The 15,934-nt window shown below is 37.3% G+C and overlaps 1 protein-coding gene across 1 annotated transcript; it reads left to right on the forward strand.

Annotated features, from left to right (window-relative positions):
* The first annotated feature begins 12,525 nt into the window (after positions 1 to 12,525).
* Positions 12,526 to 15,591, forward strand: LOC123121185 (putative laccase-9). The gene is made up of 7 exons (XM_044541107.1): positions 12,526 to 12,537; positions 12,780 to 12,855; positions 12,914 to 12,975; positions 13,067 to 13,218; positions 13,885 to 14,129; positions 14,232 to 15,296; positions 15,404 to 15,591. Exons 1-7 carry the CDS (start codon positions 12,526 to 12,528, stop codon positions 15,589 to 15,591), a joined length of 1,800 nt encoding a protein of 599 aa, XP_044397042.1.
* The last annotated feature ends 343 nt before the right edge of the window (positions 15,592 to 15,934 follow it).

Genomic DNA, 15,934 nt, shown 5'->3' on the forward strand with positions numbered 1-15,934 from the left:
AAGATCCACCGCGCCTCCATGGTCCAAAGACAACATGAGACGAGGTAGACCGGTGACGGCACCGGCAGGAGACACGAGAAAATCCTAGAGAAAGGGTCCTCTTTCTTCCACAGGAAGAAAGAAAGCAAAGAATGTTTATAAAACCACTCCAAAATTGACCATGAGATTCTTTCTAACGAAGAATGTTTTTTTGCTGGCATATATTTTCTTGCCTTTAAAGAGAAACAAATAAAGTGATGTAATTCCTGTTTGATTCTACAACAATATTTTTTTTGTGAATTGAGTGTACAACATTAATACATGAACTACAAACCCAACGGCACGCCCTGAAAGAAGGGAAAACAGTATAATTTCCCAACACATATATAAAGTTCATTTAAAAAAAGGAGGGGAGCACCACATAAAATGTGTAATTAGCCCAAAAATCTAAGAATAAAAGAAAATTTGTTGGGATAGTGATCTATTCCTAGGAGAGTGGCGTTTTGGGACCCGGTGGCTTTCATGGAGCCCAATGCTTTAAAAGAAGGAATTCGAATTTAGATGTTCCGAAAACTCTAAAAAAATATCCCACTTGCATAGATGTGTTGTACATATATCTAATTTTTATTTAATCCCATTAACTCGTAAGCTACACAAAAAGGACAAAGGTGTGAATTGCTAATAAATAGTTTACATATATCCATTTTTCACCGACATTTTTTCCATTTTTGTGGACATGAATTTTTTTACTAATGTTTTTCTTTACACAATCACATAATATGGGCAGGTAAATCATGAGCAAACCTAATATGTATATGTAATTCCCTCCTTGCAACACATGAGCAATTATCTAGTCTATATGTATATGTAATTTTTATTTTTATTTATCTGAAGATTTTAAAATGCCTTTTCCTCCTTTTTTTGTGTGTGGATAAGCCCTTTTTTATTTTAAGTGCACTGTTGGTGAACAATGAAGGGGTGTAGACCACGGTACAAATCCAAAGACAGATGGCCTGCCAGCTAATTTGGATGGTTTTTGTGGACACTTATTCGATCAGGCCCTTTCCTATTGATTTTGTGGACCATATACCTTGTTGTGCGCTCGTCCTCTCTGTTGGCCAGCCCACTCCAACTTTTCCCCCACCTGTTTCAGAAGATTCTAAAACCTTCCCTGAATCCGTTTTCTCCTTTTTATTATATTTTTATTGCATTTCCTTTTTCCTTTTATGTGTTTACTTTTAATTTTCTTTTCTTAATCAAAGCTGTTATCAAACTCGTGCACTTTTTCAAATTTGTCACCATTCTTTAAAATCACACAATATTTTTCAGAAATAAGCAAACATTTATAAAATTCATCTAAGAAAATTACTGTTTTTTAACCTAAGAAAATCTTTTAAATCTAAGAAATATGGCAATAATTTTCAAATTACTGGTTTATTTATCTAAGAAAATCTTTTAAATTCATGACCATCATTTGTATTTGTAAAAAATTGTATTTGCGAACATTTGTCTAATTGATTAATTTTTTCTGAAATTTGTGACAAATAGGAATTTTCGACCATTTTCCGAAAGGGAGAATATTATATAAATTTCAGAACATATTTCGAAGTTAAAGAACATTTTTTTAAAAATAAATAAATTTTGAGCCACTCACAATATGTGAAAAAAATTATAAAAACAAAATCATGTATCTTCATAAATTCAGAACATTTTTAAAATTTTAAATATTAAAAAAGAAACAAAAACAATATAAATAAAGAAGAAAAACTAAAAACGAAAAAAAAGGGGGGTTCCAAATCAAAGTATATCCCTGGGAGCGCTCCTGCAAAGTTCACTTTTTTAGCATGAGAGCACGCCAGTTGCCGTGCTCAATCGCTGCCACGTGACACGCTCTGGACATATCTTCGAGATTTTGTTTTTTAAATTTTTGCACGCATTTTCTGGTTTTATCTTTTTGTTGGTCTTTTACCAGGTTTTGGGTAAAAAAAATTAGTTGGTATTTTTCTGGAAAGCATCGTTTTTCCGCGAGAACCATAATTGTGTTTGTAAAAGAAAAAAACGCAATATGTGCTTCCATGAGAAACACAACTATACTTCCTGAAAAGAAAAAGCACAGTTGTGTTTCACCAAAAAAAGGGAAATCATAACATGTGCTTCTGCGAGAAGCAGAGTCTATGCTTTCCGAAAGGGAAAGCAAATGTGTTTCACTGAAAAAAGGCGAAACCCAACATGTGTTCTGCTTGTCATAGTTTCCTTCCTATCCGTCAGATATAAATCGGACGGCCTATATTGCAGGATGGCAGGCACACCACCATCACCAACTCTGTTTTTTATAAGAGTAGAGATTCCCTCCTTCAAACACACGAGCAATTATCTAGTCTATATGTATACGTAATTTTTATTTTTATTTATTTGAAGATTTTAAACTGCCCTTTCCTCCTTTTTTTGTGTGTGTGGATAAGCCCTTTGTTTTTTAAGTGCACTGTTGGTGAACAATGAAGGGGTGTAGACCACGGTACAAATACAAACACAGATTGCCTGCCAGCTAATTTGGATGGTTTTTGTGGACACTCTCGATCGGGCCCTTTCCTATTGATTTTGTGGACCATATACCTTGTTGTGCGCTCGTCCTCTCTGTCGGCCAGCCCATTCCGACTTTTCCCCACTTGTTTCAGAAGGTTCTAAAACCTTCCCTGAATCCGGTTTCTCCTTTTTCGTATTATTTTATTGCATTTCCTTTTTCCTTTTATGTTTTTACTTTTCATTTTCTTTTTTTAATCAAAGCCGCTATCAAACTCATGACCAAGAAAATCTTTTAAATTCATGACCAACTTTTGTATTTGTAAAAAATGTATTTGTGAACAGTTTTCTAAATGATTAATTTTGTCTGAAATTTGTGAAAAAATAGGAATTTTCGAACATTTTCCGAAAGAGATAAAATTTTATAAACTTCCGAACATATTTTGTAGTTAAATAACATTTAAAAATAAAAAAAATTATGACCCATTTATATTTTTGAAAACAATTATAAAATCGTGTTTCTTCATAAATTCAGAAAATTTATTGTTGGATTTGGGGTTCCTGAACATTTTTAAAATCTTAAAATATTAAAAAGAAACAAAAACAAAATAACTAAAGAAGAAAAACTAAAAAGGAAAAATAACAAGGGGCTCCAAATCAAAGCGTATCCATGAGAGCACGCCAGGTGGTGTGCTAATCGCTACCATGTGACACGCTCTGGACATATCTTCGAGATTTTATTTTTAAAATATTTGCACGCATTTTCTGGTTTTATTTTTTTGGATTTCTTTTTTTCATGTTTTTTCCAGGATTTGGGTAATAAAATACTTGTTTTTTTTTTCTGGAAAGCATCGTTTTTCCGCGAGAAGCATAATTGTGTTTCTAAAAGAAAAATTGCAATATGTGTTTCCATGAGAAACACAACTATACTTCCTGAAAAGAAAAGGCACAATTGTGTTTCACCGAAAAAAGGGAAATCATAACATGTGCTTCTGCGAGGAGCAGAGTCTATGCTTTCCGAAATGGAAGAGCAAATGTGTTCCACTGAAAAAAGGGGAAACCCAACATGTGTTCTGCTTCCGCGAGGAGCACAACTTTGCTTATGCGAGAAGCACAACATGTGCTTTCGCGAGAAAAATAAAATAAAACACATTCTCTGCTTCCAAAAAGGTGAAAACGCAATTCTGCTTCTGGGCTTTGGTGTTTCCTTCCGGTTTCGATTTTTTTTATTCTGGTTTTTGGTTTATTCTAGTTTTTCGGATGCTCGTTTTCTTTGTTTTTGTTTTTCCTCGGTTTTTTCGTGAAAAAAACAAAGTTTGTCGAAACCTATTAACATGGGGGTGGCATATTACCCCAACATCAGGAAAGTGGTGGCGACAACGCATGCTGACTTTGATTTGATGGTGCTTCCCGAGTATTCAGTCTTGAGTTTCGAGCTGAAAACTCTAGGTCTGGCCCTAGTTAGTCGTACTTGGCAATGGTAGTGTTTTTGCGCCCTTGTTCAAGGCATTTCCCGAATTTTCTCAGACTTTATCTTCAAGTTGAAAACATAGGATTTGATATCTAGTGGTTGGATACGGTGACGGTACGCTTGACCATCATTACTTTCCTAGAAGCGTTGCTCTTAGATAACCTTTCTCCTTGTTTCTGTGATGTCAAGAGATGGTTGATGGGAATGGTCATAGTTGAGGTTCATTAATCGTTGTTTTGATCACGTTAGAGTTTTTCTTTTCTTCTTCTTTTTCCTCCACCTAGGCAAAGCTTCAGTTTTGTATGACTTTTGCCTTTGTCGACGTGATTCTTTGTGTATTAGTGTTGGCCATGTACATCCTAGTCCTCCTAATATGTATTTGTATTTGTATGAATTTTTTTACTAATGTTTTCTTTACACAATCACATAATATGGGCTGGTAAACCATGAGCAAACCTAATATTTATATGTAATTCCCTCCTTGCAACACACGAGCAATTATCTAGTCTATATGTATATGTAATTTTTATTTTTATTTATTGGAATATTTTAAAATATCTTTTCCTCCTTTTGTGTGTGTGTGTGGATAAGCCCTTTTTTTATTTTAAGTGCACAGTTGGTGAACAATGAAAGTCGTGTAGACCATGGTACAAATACAAACACAGATGGCCTGCCAGCTAATTTGGATGGTTTTTGTGGACACTCGTTCGATCGGGCCCTTTCCTATTGATTTTGTTGACCATATACCTTGTTGTGCGCTCCTCCTCTCTGTCGGCCAGCCCACTCCGACTTTTCCCCCACTTGTTTCAGAAGGTTCTAAAGCCTTCCCTGAATCCGGTTTCTCCTTTTTCGTATTATTTTATTGCATTTCCTTTTTCCTTTTATGTTTTTACTTTTCATTTTCTTTTTTTAATCAAAGCCGCTATCAAACTCGTGCACTTTTCTGAATTTGTCAACATTCTTTAAAATCACACAATATTATTCAGAAATAAGCATACATTTATAAAATTCATGAACTTCTTTTGGAAATACGACAATAATTTTCAAATTACTGTTTTTTCGAAATCTAAGAAAATCTTTTAAATTCATGACCATCTTTTGTATTTGTAAAAAATGTATTTGCGAACATTTGTCTAAATGATTAATTTTGTCTGAAATTTGTGGAAAAAAGGATTTTTTGCACATTTTCCGAAAGAGATAAAAATTTATAAATTTCCGAACATATTTTGAAGTTAAATAACATTTAAAAAATTATGGCCCATTTATAATTTTTGGAAAAATTATAGAATCTTGTTTCTTAATGAATTCAGAAAATTTATTGTTGGATTTGGGATTCCTGAACATTTTTTAAATTTTAAAATATTAAAAAGAAACAAAAACAATATAACTAAAGAAGAAAAACTAAAAACGAAAAAAAAGAAGAGGCTCAAAATCAAAGTGTATCCATACGAGGGCTCCTGCAAAGTTCACTTTTTTAGCATGAGAGCATGCCAGGTGGTGTGCTAATCGCTGCCATGTGACACGCTCTGGACATATCTTCAAGATTTTATTTTTAAAATTTTTGCACGCATTTTCTGGTTTTAGTTTTTTGGATTTCTTTTTTTTCTTTTTTTTCCAGGATTTGGGTAAAAAAATACTTGTTTTTTTTTCTGGAAAGCATCATTTTTCCGTGAGAAGCATAATTGTGTCTCTAAAAGAAAAAAACGCAATATGTGCTTCCATGAGAAACACAACTATACTTCCTGAAAAGAAAAAGCACAGTTGTGTTTCAGCGAAAAAAGGGAAATCATAACATGTGCTTCTGCGAGGAGCAGAGTCTATGCTTTCCGAATGGGAAAAGCAAATGTGTTTCACTGAAAAAAGGGGAAACCCAACATGTGTTCTGCTTCCGCGAGGAGCACAACTCTACTTATGCGAGAAGCACAACCTGTGCTTTCCCGAGAAAAATAAAATAAAACACATTCTCTTCTTCCAAAAAGGTAAAAAGGCAATTGTGCTTCTGGGCTTTGGTGTTTCCTTCCGGTTTCGGTTTTTTTATTCTGGTTTTTGGTTTATTCTAGTTTTTCGGTCGCTCGTTTTCTTTGTTTTTGTTTTTCCTCGGTTTTTTCGTGAAAAAACAAAGTTTGTCGAAACCTATTAACATGGGGGTGGCATATTCCGCAAACATCAGGAAAGTGGTGGCGACAACGCATGCTGACTTTGATTTGATGGTGCTTCCCGAGTATTCGGTCTTGAGTTTCGAGCTGAAAACTCTAGGTCTGGCTCTAGTTAGTCGTACTTGGCAATGGCAGTGTTTTTGCGCCATTACCTTGTTCAAGGCATTTCCCGAATTTTCACAGACTTTATCTTCAAGTTGAAAACATAGGATTTGATATCTAGTGGTTGGATACGGTGACGGTGCGCTTGACCATCATTACTTTCCTGGAAGCATTGCTCTTAGATAACCTTTTCTCCTTATTTCTGTGATGTCAAGAGATGGTTGGTGGGAATGGTCATAGTTGAGGTTCGTTAATCGTTGTTTTGATCACGTCAGAGTTTTTCATTTCTTCTTCTTTTTCCTCCAGATAGGCAGAGCTTCAGTTTTGTATGACTTTTTCCTTTGTCGACGTGATTCTTTGTGTATTAGTGTTGGCCATGTACATCCTAGTCCTCCTAATACGTATATGTATTTGTATGAATTTTTTACTAATGTTTTCCTTTACACAATCACATAATATGGCAGGTAAATCATGAGCAAACCTAATATTTATATGTAATTGCCTCCTTGCAACACACGAGCAATTATCTAGTCTATATGTATATGTAATTTTTATTTTTATTTATTTGAAGATTCTAAAATGCCTTTTCCTCCTTTTTTGTGTGTGTGGATAAGCCCTTTTTTTATTGTAAGTGCACTGTTGGTGAACAATGAAGGCGTGTAGACCACGGTACAAATACAAACACAGATGGCCTGCCAGCTAATTTGGATGGTTTTTGTGGACACTCGTTCGATCGGGCCCTTTCCTATTGATTTTTGGACCATATACCTTGTTGTGCGCTCGTCCTCTCTGTCGGCCAGCCCAGTCCGACTTTTCCCCCACCTATTTCAGAAGGTTCTAAACCTTCCCTGAATCCGGTTTCTCCTTTTTATTATATTTTATGGCATTTCCTTTTTTCCTTTTATGTTTTTACTTTTGATTTTCTTTTTTAATCAAAGCCGTTATCAAACTCGTGCACTTTCCCAAATTTGTGAACATTCTTTGAAATCACACAATATTATTCAGAAATAAGCATACATTTATAAAATTCATGAACTTCTTTTGGAAATACGGCAAAAAATTTCAAATTACTGGTTTTTTAAATCTAAGAAAATGTTTTAAATTCATGGCCATCTTTTGTATTTCTAAAAAAATTGTATTTGTGAACATTTGTCTAATTGATTTTTTTTTTTGAATTTGGGAAAAAAGGAATTTTCGAACATTTTCTGACAGGGGAAATATTTTATAAATTTTGGAACATATTTTGAAGTTAAAGAAAATTTAAGAAATAAAAAATTGATGAGCCATTTATAATTTGTGAAAAACTTATAAAATCGTGTTTTTTCATAAATTCAGAACATTTATTGTTGGGTTTGGGGTTCCAGAACATTTTTAAAATTTTAAAATATTAAAAATAAACAAAAACAAAATAACTAAAGAAGAAAAACTAAAAACGAACAAAGGGGATCCAAATCAAAGGGTATCCCTGGGAGGGCTCCTGCAAAGTTCACTTTTTTAGGATGAGAGCACGCCAGGTGGTGTGCTCAATCGCTGCCACGTGACACGCTCCGGACATATCTTCGAGATTTTGTTTAAATTTTTGCACGCATTTTCTGGTGTTATTTTTTTGGATTTCTTTTTTTTTCTTGGTTTTTTTCAGGGTTTGGGGGAAAAAATTTACTTGGTTTTTTTCTGGAAAGCATCATTTTTCCATGAGAAGCATAATTCTGTTTCTAAAAGAAAAACGCAATATGTGCTTCCATGAGAAACACAACTATACTTCCTGAAAAGAAAAGGCGCAGGTGTGTTTCACCGAAAAAAGGGAAATCGTAACATGTGCTTCTGTGAGAAGCAGAGTCTATGCTTTCCGAAAGGGAAAAGCAAATGCGTTTCACTTGAAAAAGGGGAAACCCAACATGTGTTCTGCTTCCGCGAGGAGCACAACTTTGCTTATGCGAGAAGCACAACCTGTGGTTTCCCGAGAAAAATAAAATAAAAGCACATCCTCTGCTTCCAAAAAGGTGAAAACACAATTGTGCTTCTGGGCTTTGGTTTTTCCTTCCGGTTTTGATTTTTTCTTCTTCTGGTTTTTGGTTTATTCTAGTTTTTCGGTTGCTCGTTTTCTTTGTTTTTGTTTTTCCTCGGTTTTTTTGTGAAAAAACAAAGTTTGTCAAAACCTATTAACATGGGGTTGGCATATTACTCCAACATCAGGAAAGTGGTGGAGACAACGCATGCTGACTTTGATTTGATGGTGCCTCTCGAGTATTCGGTCTTGAGTTTCGAGCTGCAAACTCTAGGTCTGGCCCTAGTTAGTCGTACTTGGCAATGGCAGTGTTTTTGCGCCATTACCTTGTTCAAGGCATTTCTCGAATTTTCTCAGACTTTATCTTCAAGTTCAAAACATAGGCTTTGATATTGAGTGGTTGGATACAGTGACGGTGCACTTGACCATCATTGCTTTCCTGGAAGCGTTGCTCTTAGATAACCTTTCTCCTTTTTTCTGTGATGTCAAAAGATGCTTGGTGGGAATGGTCATAGTTGAGGTTCATTAATCGTTGTTTTGATCACGTCAGAGTTTTTCCTTTCTTCTTCTTTCCCCCCACTTAGGCAGAGCTTCAGTTTTGTATGACTTTTGCCTTTGTCGATGTGATTCTTTGTGTATTAGTGTTGGCCATGTACATCCTAGTCCTCCTAATATGTATATGTATTTGTATGAATTTTTTACTAATGTTTTTCTTTACACAATCACGTAATATGGGCAAGTAAATCACGAGCAAACCTAATATTTATATGTAACTAGCAAGATGTCCATGCGTTGCATGGAAAATCAAGATGCATTTGTATGAGTAGTTTATGTTGTGGGAGAAAAGGATGAACAAGAGAAGGCCTTATTTGCAAATGTGGAGAGGGTGTGGGTATCTTTTTGCAAAATTGACATAGTTTCCTTCCTATCCATCAGATATAAATCAGACGGCCTATATTAATTGCAGGATGGCAGGCACACCATCATCACCAACTCTGTTTTTTATAAGAGTAGAGATTCCCTCCTTGAAACACACGAGCAATTATCTAGTCTATATGTATATGTAATTTTTATTTTTATTTATTTGAAGATTTTAAAATGCCCTTTACTCCTTTTGTGTGTGTGTGGATAAGCCCTTTGTTTTTTAAGTGCACTGTTGGTGAACAATGAAGGGGAGTAGACCACGGTACAAATAAAACACAGATTGCCTGCCAGCTAATTTGGATGGTTTTTGTGGACATTCGTTCGATCGGGCCCTTCGTATTGATTTTGTGGACCATATACCTTGTTGTGCGCTCGTCCTCTCTGTCGGCCAGCCCACTCCGACTTTTCCCCCACTTGTTTCAGAAGGTTCTAAAACCTTCCCTGAATACGGTTTCTCCTTTTTATTATATTTTTATTGCATTTCCTTTTTTCCTTTTATGTTTTTAATTTAATTTAATTTTTTTAATCAAAGATGTTATCAAACTCGTGCACTTTTCCAAATTTGTCAACATTCTTTAAAATCACACAATGTTTTTCAGAAATAAGCATACATTTATAAAATTCATGAACTTCTTTTGGAAATACGGCAATAATTTTCAAATTACTGTTTTTTTAATCAAAGAAAATATTTTAAATACATGACCATCTTTTGTATTTGTAAAAAATTGTATTTGTGAACATTTGTCTAATTGATTATGTTTTCTGAAATTTGTGAACAAATTAGGAATTTTCGAACATTTTCCGAAACGGAGAATATTTTATAAATTTCAGAACATAGTTTGAAGTTAAAGAACATTTAAAAAAAATAAAAAATTATGAGCCATTTATATTATGTGAAAAATTATAAAATCGTGTTTCTTCATAAATTCAGATCATTTATTGTTGGATTTGGGGTTCTTGAACATTTTTTAAAATATAAAATATTAAAAAAGAAACAAAAACAAAATAACTAAAGAAGAAAAACTAAAAGCGAAAAAAACAATGGGCTCCAAATCAAAGGGTATCCTTGGGAGGGCTCCTACAAAGTTCACTTTTTTTGCGTGAGAGCACACCAGGTGGTGTGCTCAATCGCTGCCACGTGTCACGCTCTGGACATATCTTCGAGATTTTTTTAAAAAAAATTCACGCATTTTCTGGTTATATTTTTTGGATTTCTTTCTTTTCTTGGTTTTTTTCCAGGTTTTGGGTAGAATTTTTTAGTTGGTTTTTTTTTCTGGAAAGCAACCTTTTTCCGCGAGAAGCATAATTGTGTTTCTAAAAGAAAAAACACAATATGTGCTTCCACGAGAAACACAACTATACTTCCTGAAAAGAAAAAACACAGTTGTGTTTCACCGAAAAAGGGAAATCATAACATGTGCTTCTGCGAGAAGCGAGAAGCAGAGTCTAAGCTTTCCGAAAGGGAAAAGCAAATGTGCTTTCACTGAAAAAAGGGGAAACCCAACATGTGTTCTACTTCCGCGAGGAGTACAACTTTGCTTATGCGAGAAGCACAACCTGTGCTTTCCCGAGAAAAATAAAATAAAAGCACATCCTCTGCTTCCAAAAAAGTGAAAACGCAATTGTGCTTCTGGGCTTTGGTTTTTCCTTCTGGTTTTGATATTTTTATTCTAGTTTTTGGTTTTTTCTAGTTTTTCGGTTGCTCGTTTTCTTAGTTTTTGTTTTTCCTCAGTTTGTCGAAACCTATTAACATGGGGTTGGCATATTACGCCAACATCAGGAAACTGGTGGTGACAACGCATGCTGATTTTGATTTGATGGTGCTTCTCGAGTATTCGGTCTTGAGTTTCGAGCTGAAAACTCTAGGTTTGACCCTAGTTAGTCGTACTTGGCAATGGCAGTGTTTTTGCGCCATTACCTTGTTCAAGGCATTTCTCGAATTTTCCCAGACTTTATCTTCAAGTTGAGAATATAGGATTTGATATCTAGTGGTTGGATACGGTGACGATGCGCTTGACCATCATTCCTTTCCTGGAAGTGTTGCTCTTAGATAACCTTTCTCCTTGTTTTTGTGATGTCAAGAGATGGTTGGTAGGAATGGTTGTAGTTGAGGTTCGTTAATCATTGTTTTGATCACGTCAAAGTTTTTCCTTTCTTCTTCTTTTTCCTCCACCTAGGCAGAGATTCAGTTTTCTAGGACTTTTGCCTTTGTCGACGTGATTCTTTGTGTATTAGTGTTGGCCATGTACATCCTAGTCCTCCAAAGACCAGGGATGTGCTAATTTTGTTTGTATCTCCTTAATACAATAATACTCCCTCCATTCCCGTATACAAGGCCACTTCGTTTTTGTGTCAAACTTTGACTTATAATTTTTGTCAACAAAATATGGATTATATGTCATAAAGAATATATCGTCGAAAAGTTCTTTGAAATGTGCTTCCAATGAAATACTTTTTGTGGCATACAACTCAATTTTTGTTGGTAAAAACAATGGTCAAAGTTAGACATAAAAATATAAAGTGGACTTGTATAAGGGAATGGAGGGAGTATTTCATTTGAGTGAATGAAATCCAGCCTTAACAAAAAACATAGCTCAACATCATTATAGGTGACATTGTTAATGCAGCCCCACGATCAAATCACAACTAATTTGCTCTTCCCGTCCTAAAACACTCGTGACTCCTAATAATAACATGCATGAAATCAACAGAAAGTACTTAAATCAACCTCAAATTAATATTGACCTAACTAGAAAAGAAATCACACGGACACGTGTGGAAGTTCAGTTCCACATCTAACATTTCCGAGTTTTCTTGTAGAAATACCGTCAAACATAGACGCTCACATCTGAGCTATCAAATCTTGAGATTGAAAATCATCATAGACGCCTCATAGGCGACATGAATGTTGTCTCCCATCAAACAAACATTACTAAAGAAACCCTGAAATAAATCTAGGAAAATACAAGCACCGGTGCCAAGTCTCGGACTTGAATCTTGATTGGCTAGCTCCACCACAAGGAATGAACCATCTGAGCTCCCTCACGTCAAGAGTACCGTGTGATACATTGACCTTATATGTCAGATAACCACTACCCACTAGACTCTGTACTGATCTCCTCTTAACCTCCTCATTAATTTGATCCACCATTCGCAAAAATAAGTAAATAGTAATGATTTGATCCACTTTGCGGTTACATTCCATCAATATAGGATCTGCCTTTGTTTTCTTCTTGTACTACAATGCACGTCTAGCTTGTTTCTTCAGTCCTGGCCACACAAAATAATGTGGCACCAAACTTCGCATAGTACCGTAAAACCAGGCCTGCATAACACATACGCATCAACTAGTTCATGATGTCGAGAACATGACGTCGTCGGTTGGTAGGCCGACCTCTCGATGGGCGACCGAACAATCGATCTCTTCCTAGCTCGGCTGCTATAAATACCCAAGCGAATAAGCCACCTTCCGCAGTCAGTCACTTCCAGCGATAAGCAAGCATGAGTTACCTACCTAGCCAGCTCCGGTCCATGGCCAATCACCTGCGTACACGGCTTGACGGGATCTGTGGCCGGCCGGCAATGGCTAAGGTGTTGCCGGCGGTGCTTTGGTTACTTGCAGTGGTGCTCACACTTGGACATCAGCTTACATTTGGAGCATCAGCTACTCCAGGCATATGAAGGTCTACGATTTCTACGTAAGTCTACTTCGCATGTTCACATGCCATGCATGCATTTTCATTGATGTATATGTAGCATCTATGTCCACCGTACATATTTTTGGTTACGTAAGTGAACTACTCCCTCTGTTCCATAATGTAAGTCATTTTTTGGCAAGTAGTATTAAAAAACGTTTTACATTATAAAACGGAGGGAATACATAACGAGGGACATATACACATTTTGCAGGTCAAGGAGAACAACTACACAAGGATCTGCGAGCAGAAAAGCATGCTCACCGTGAACGGCCAGTTCCCCGGCCCGACCATCACCGCGCAAAAGGGGGAGGTCTTCATTGTCAACGTCTACAACCAGGGCAATAAACCCATCACCATCCACTGGTAATTAATCATATAAATATAATTAAATAGGCGATCCTCACAAATTAGTTTCTCTTAACATGTATATCCTTTATATATGTCACATCAACATATGGAAGCACATGTCACCTGAACATGGAAGCATGCAGGTGAAAATGTTCATCTCAACTTGCCACTATGCATGAAAACCATCTGTTCAACTAAGCTACTTATATTCAGTACATAGTTTATAACCGTAATATAATCAACTATAATAAATCCTTTATTTTAAGTTGCAACTCAATTAATATAAATATTCATGTTACATACAATCAATCCTACTGAAATATATGGCAACCAATTTAAGCAGCAACACATGAGGTATCATCTAGTTACATTCATCTACTTCCTCCGACCGGGTTCACAAGTCTCCTTTGTATTTTGTTCAAAATTTTGACTATAGATTTAACTAGAAAATTTTAAATTAAATATCACAAAATATTTGTATTAATGGATTCGTATTTGAAAGAAGTTCCGAAAGATATTATTTTTACTACATGAAATTTATATTTTACAAATTAAATTTATGGCCAAATTATGACACAAAATACAAGCAGGGCTTGTAAACCCAAACGGAGGGAGTACATTGCGTTCATCTACACATTGACATGCATATGTAACCAATGGGTTCGTTCAAATGATTTGCAGGCATGGAGTGGACCAGCCACGAAACCCCTGGCACGACGGCCCAGAGTTCATAACGCAGTGTCCCATCAACCCTGGTGCCAACTTCACCTACACCGTTGTCCTATCGGAGGAGGAGGGCACACTCTGGTGGCATGCGCACACTGAGTTTGATCGTGCTAGTGTCCATGGCGCCATTATCATCCACCCCAAGCACGGCACTGACTATCCCTTCAAGAAGCCGCACAAGGACATACCCATCATCCTCGGTGTGTACATGTTCAATGTTACAGTTTCTTGCAATCGTGTATATATATTTATGATAGACGCAAAATATGTGGTGCACGGGATTTTGATACCTATGCATGCAGGTGAGTGGTGGAAGGCCAACGTGAGTCATATTTTGGAGGAGGCCCTACGTACCGGCAGTGGCATTAATATCTCGGATGCGACAACTATTAACGGCCAACCTGGAGACCTATTCCCGTGCTCCGAGGAGAACACTTTCAAAGTGTCCGTGAAGAGCGGCAAGACGTACCTGCTACGAATCATCAACGCCGGACTCACCAACGATCTTTTCTTCGGCGTCGCCGAGCACCTTCTCACTATTGTCGGCACCGAGGGACGCTACTTAAAGCCATTCACTGTCGAGAACATCATGATTTCGCCTGGACAGACAATGGATGCACTCCTCCAGGCTGACCGTTCATCCAATAGCAGCTACTACATGGCGTCGAGGACATTCGCATCAAGAACCAACTTGGTGTACAACAACAGCACTGCCACGGCCATCCTTGAATACATGGACGCGCCGCCCATTGCACGATCGGAACCATACTTCCCCAACCTTCCAGCAAGCGACAACATAACTGCGGCAACAGAGTACACATCCCAGCTTCGGTCCCTAGCCAGCAAGGACCACCCGGTGGATGTGCCGACACATGTCGACGAGCACATGCTCATCACCTTAGCCACAAACATTCTCCCATGTCAATCATGTGAAAATGGCAACCGCCTCGCGGCAAGCCTCAACAATGTCAGTTTTGACAACCCCCAAACCGATATCCTCGACGCGTACTATTACTCCATCACAGGTGTCTTCGAGAAAGACTTCCCCAAAAAACCACCATTCTTCTTCAACTTCACCAACGACAGCTATTCCAAGGAGTTCAGGCTCACAAAGGCCGGTACCAAGGTGAAAGTACTAAATTATAGTTCCGTCGTGGAGGTGGTGTTCCAGGACACGGCCATGAGCAACGAGACCCACCCCATGCACCTGCACGGCTTCGCCTTTTATGTTGTAGGGATGGGCGTTGGGAACTTTGACAAGACCAAGGACCCATCCAAGTACAACTTGGTCGACCCACCATACCAGAATACGGTCACGGTGCCTAAGCTTGGGTGGACCGCGATGCGCTTCCGTGCTACAAACCCTGGTAATAAGCCATTTTAATATTTGGGCTGTGAATTATACTATACATAATTCTTTTTGGATCAAGACTTTTAACCGAGCTTAACTTCTGCTTTTATTTTGATTGGTTAGGTGTGTGGTTCATGCATTGCCACTTCGACCGCCATACAGTGTGGGGGATGAGCACTATGTTCATCGTGAAGGAAGGCAACACTCCTGAATCTAGAATGAGGCCTCGTCCTAGTAACATGCCTAAGTGCCACATGAGCGGTGATGACATTGGGCAGTACAACCAAGAAAATATTACATTTATCGAATGATTTACTTGTTTAATTATTCCGTGTCGTTGTTATATTAACCAAGGTGTGCAATAAGCGGGTCAACTGAAGTCATAGTACTTAGTGTGGTGAATGTCTCTATTTTGCCTTCATACTTCTTCTTTTTGCAATGTTTATTTTGCCTTCATTCGGCTGAGAGAAAAATGTCTTATATCATACGTGGCAAAACAAATGAGTTGCCGTAGCTCGTGTGCCATGGACGTGTTGCAAGAAAACTGGAAAGTCACTGCTGGTGAAGGGGCAGGGCATCACACATGAACGCAAGAGGCAACATGTGTGTGGGGTGCTAGGGCTAAAAGGCTGTGGGTTCGAACAGTGGTGGAGC

The sequence above is a fragment of the Triticum aestivum genome, chromosome 5D (assembly GCF_018294505.1).
Source record: "Triticum aestivum cultivar Chinese Spring chromosome 5D, IWGSC CS RefSeq v2.1, whole genome shotgun sequence".
Lineage (NCBI taxonomy): Eukaryota > Viridiplantae > Streptophyta > Magnoliopsida > Poales > Poaceae > Triticum > Triticum aestivum.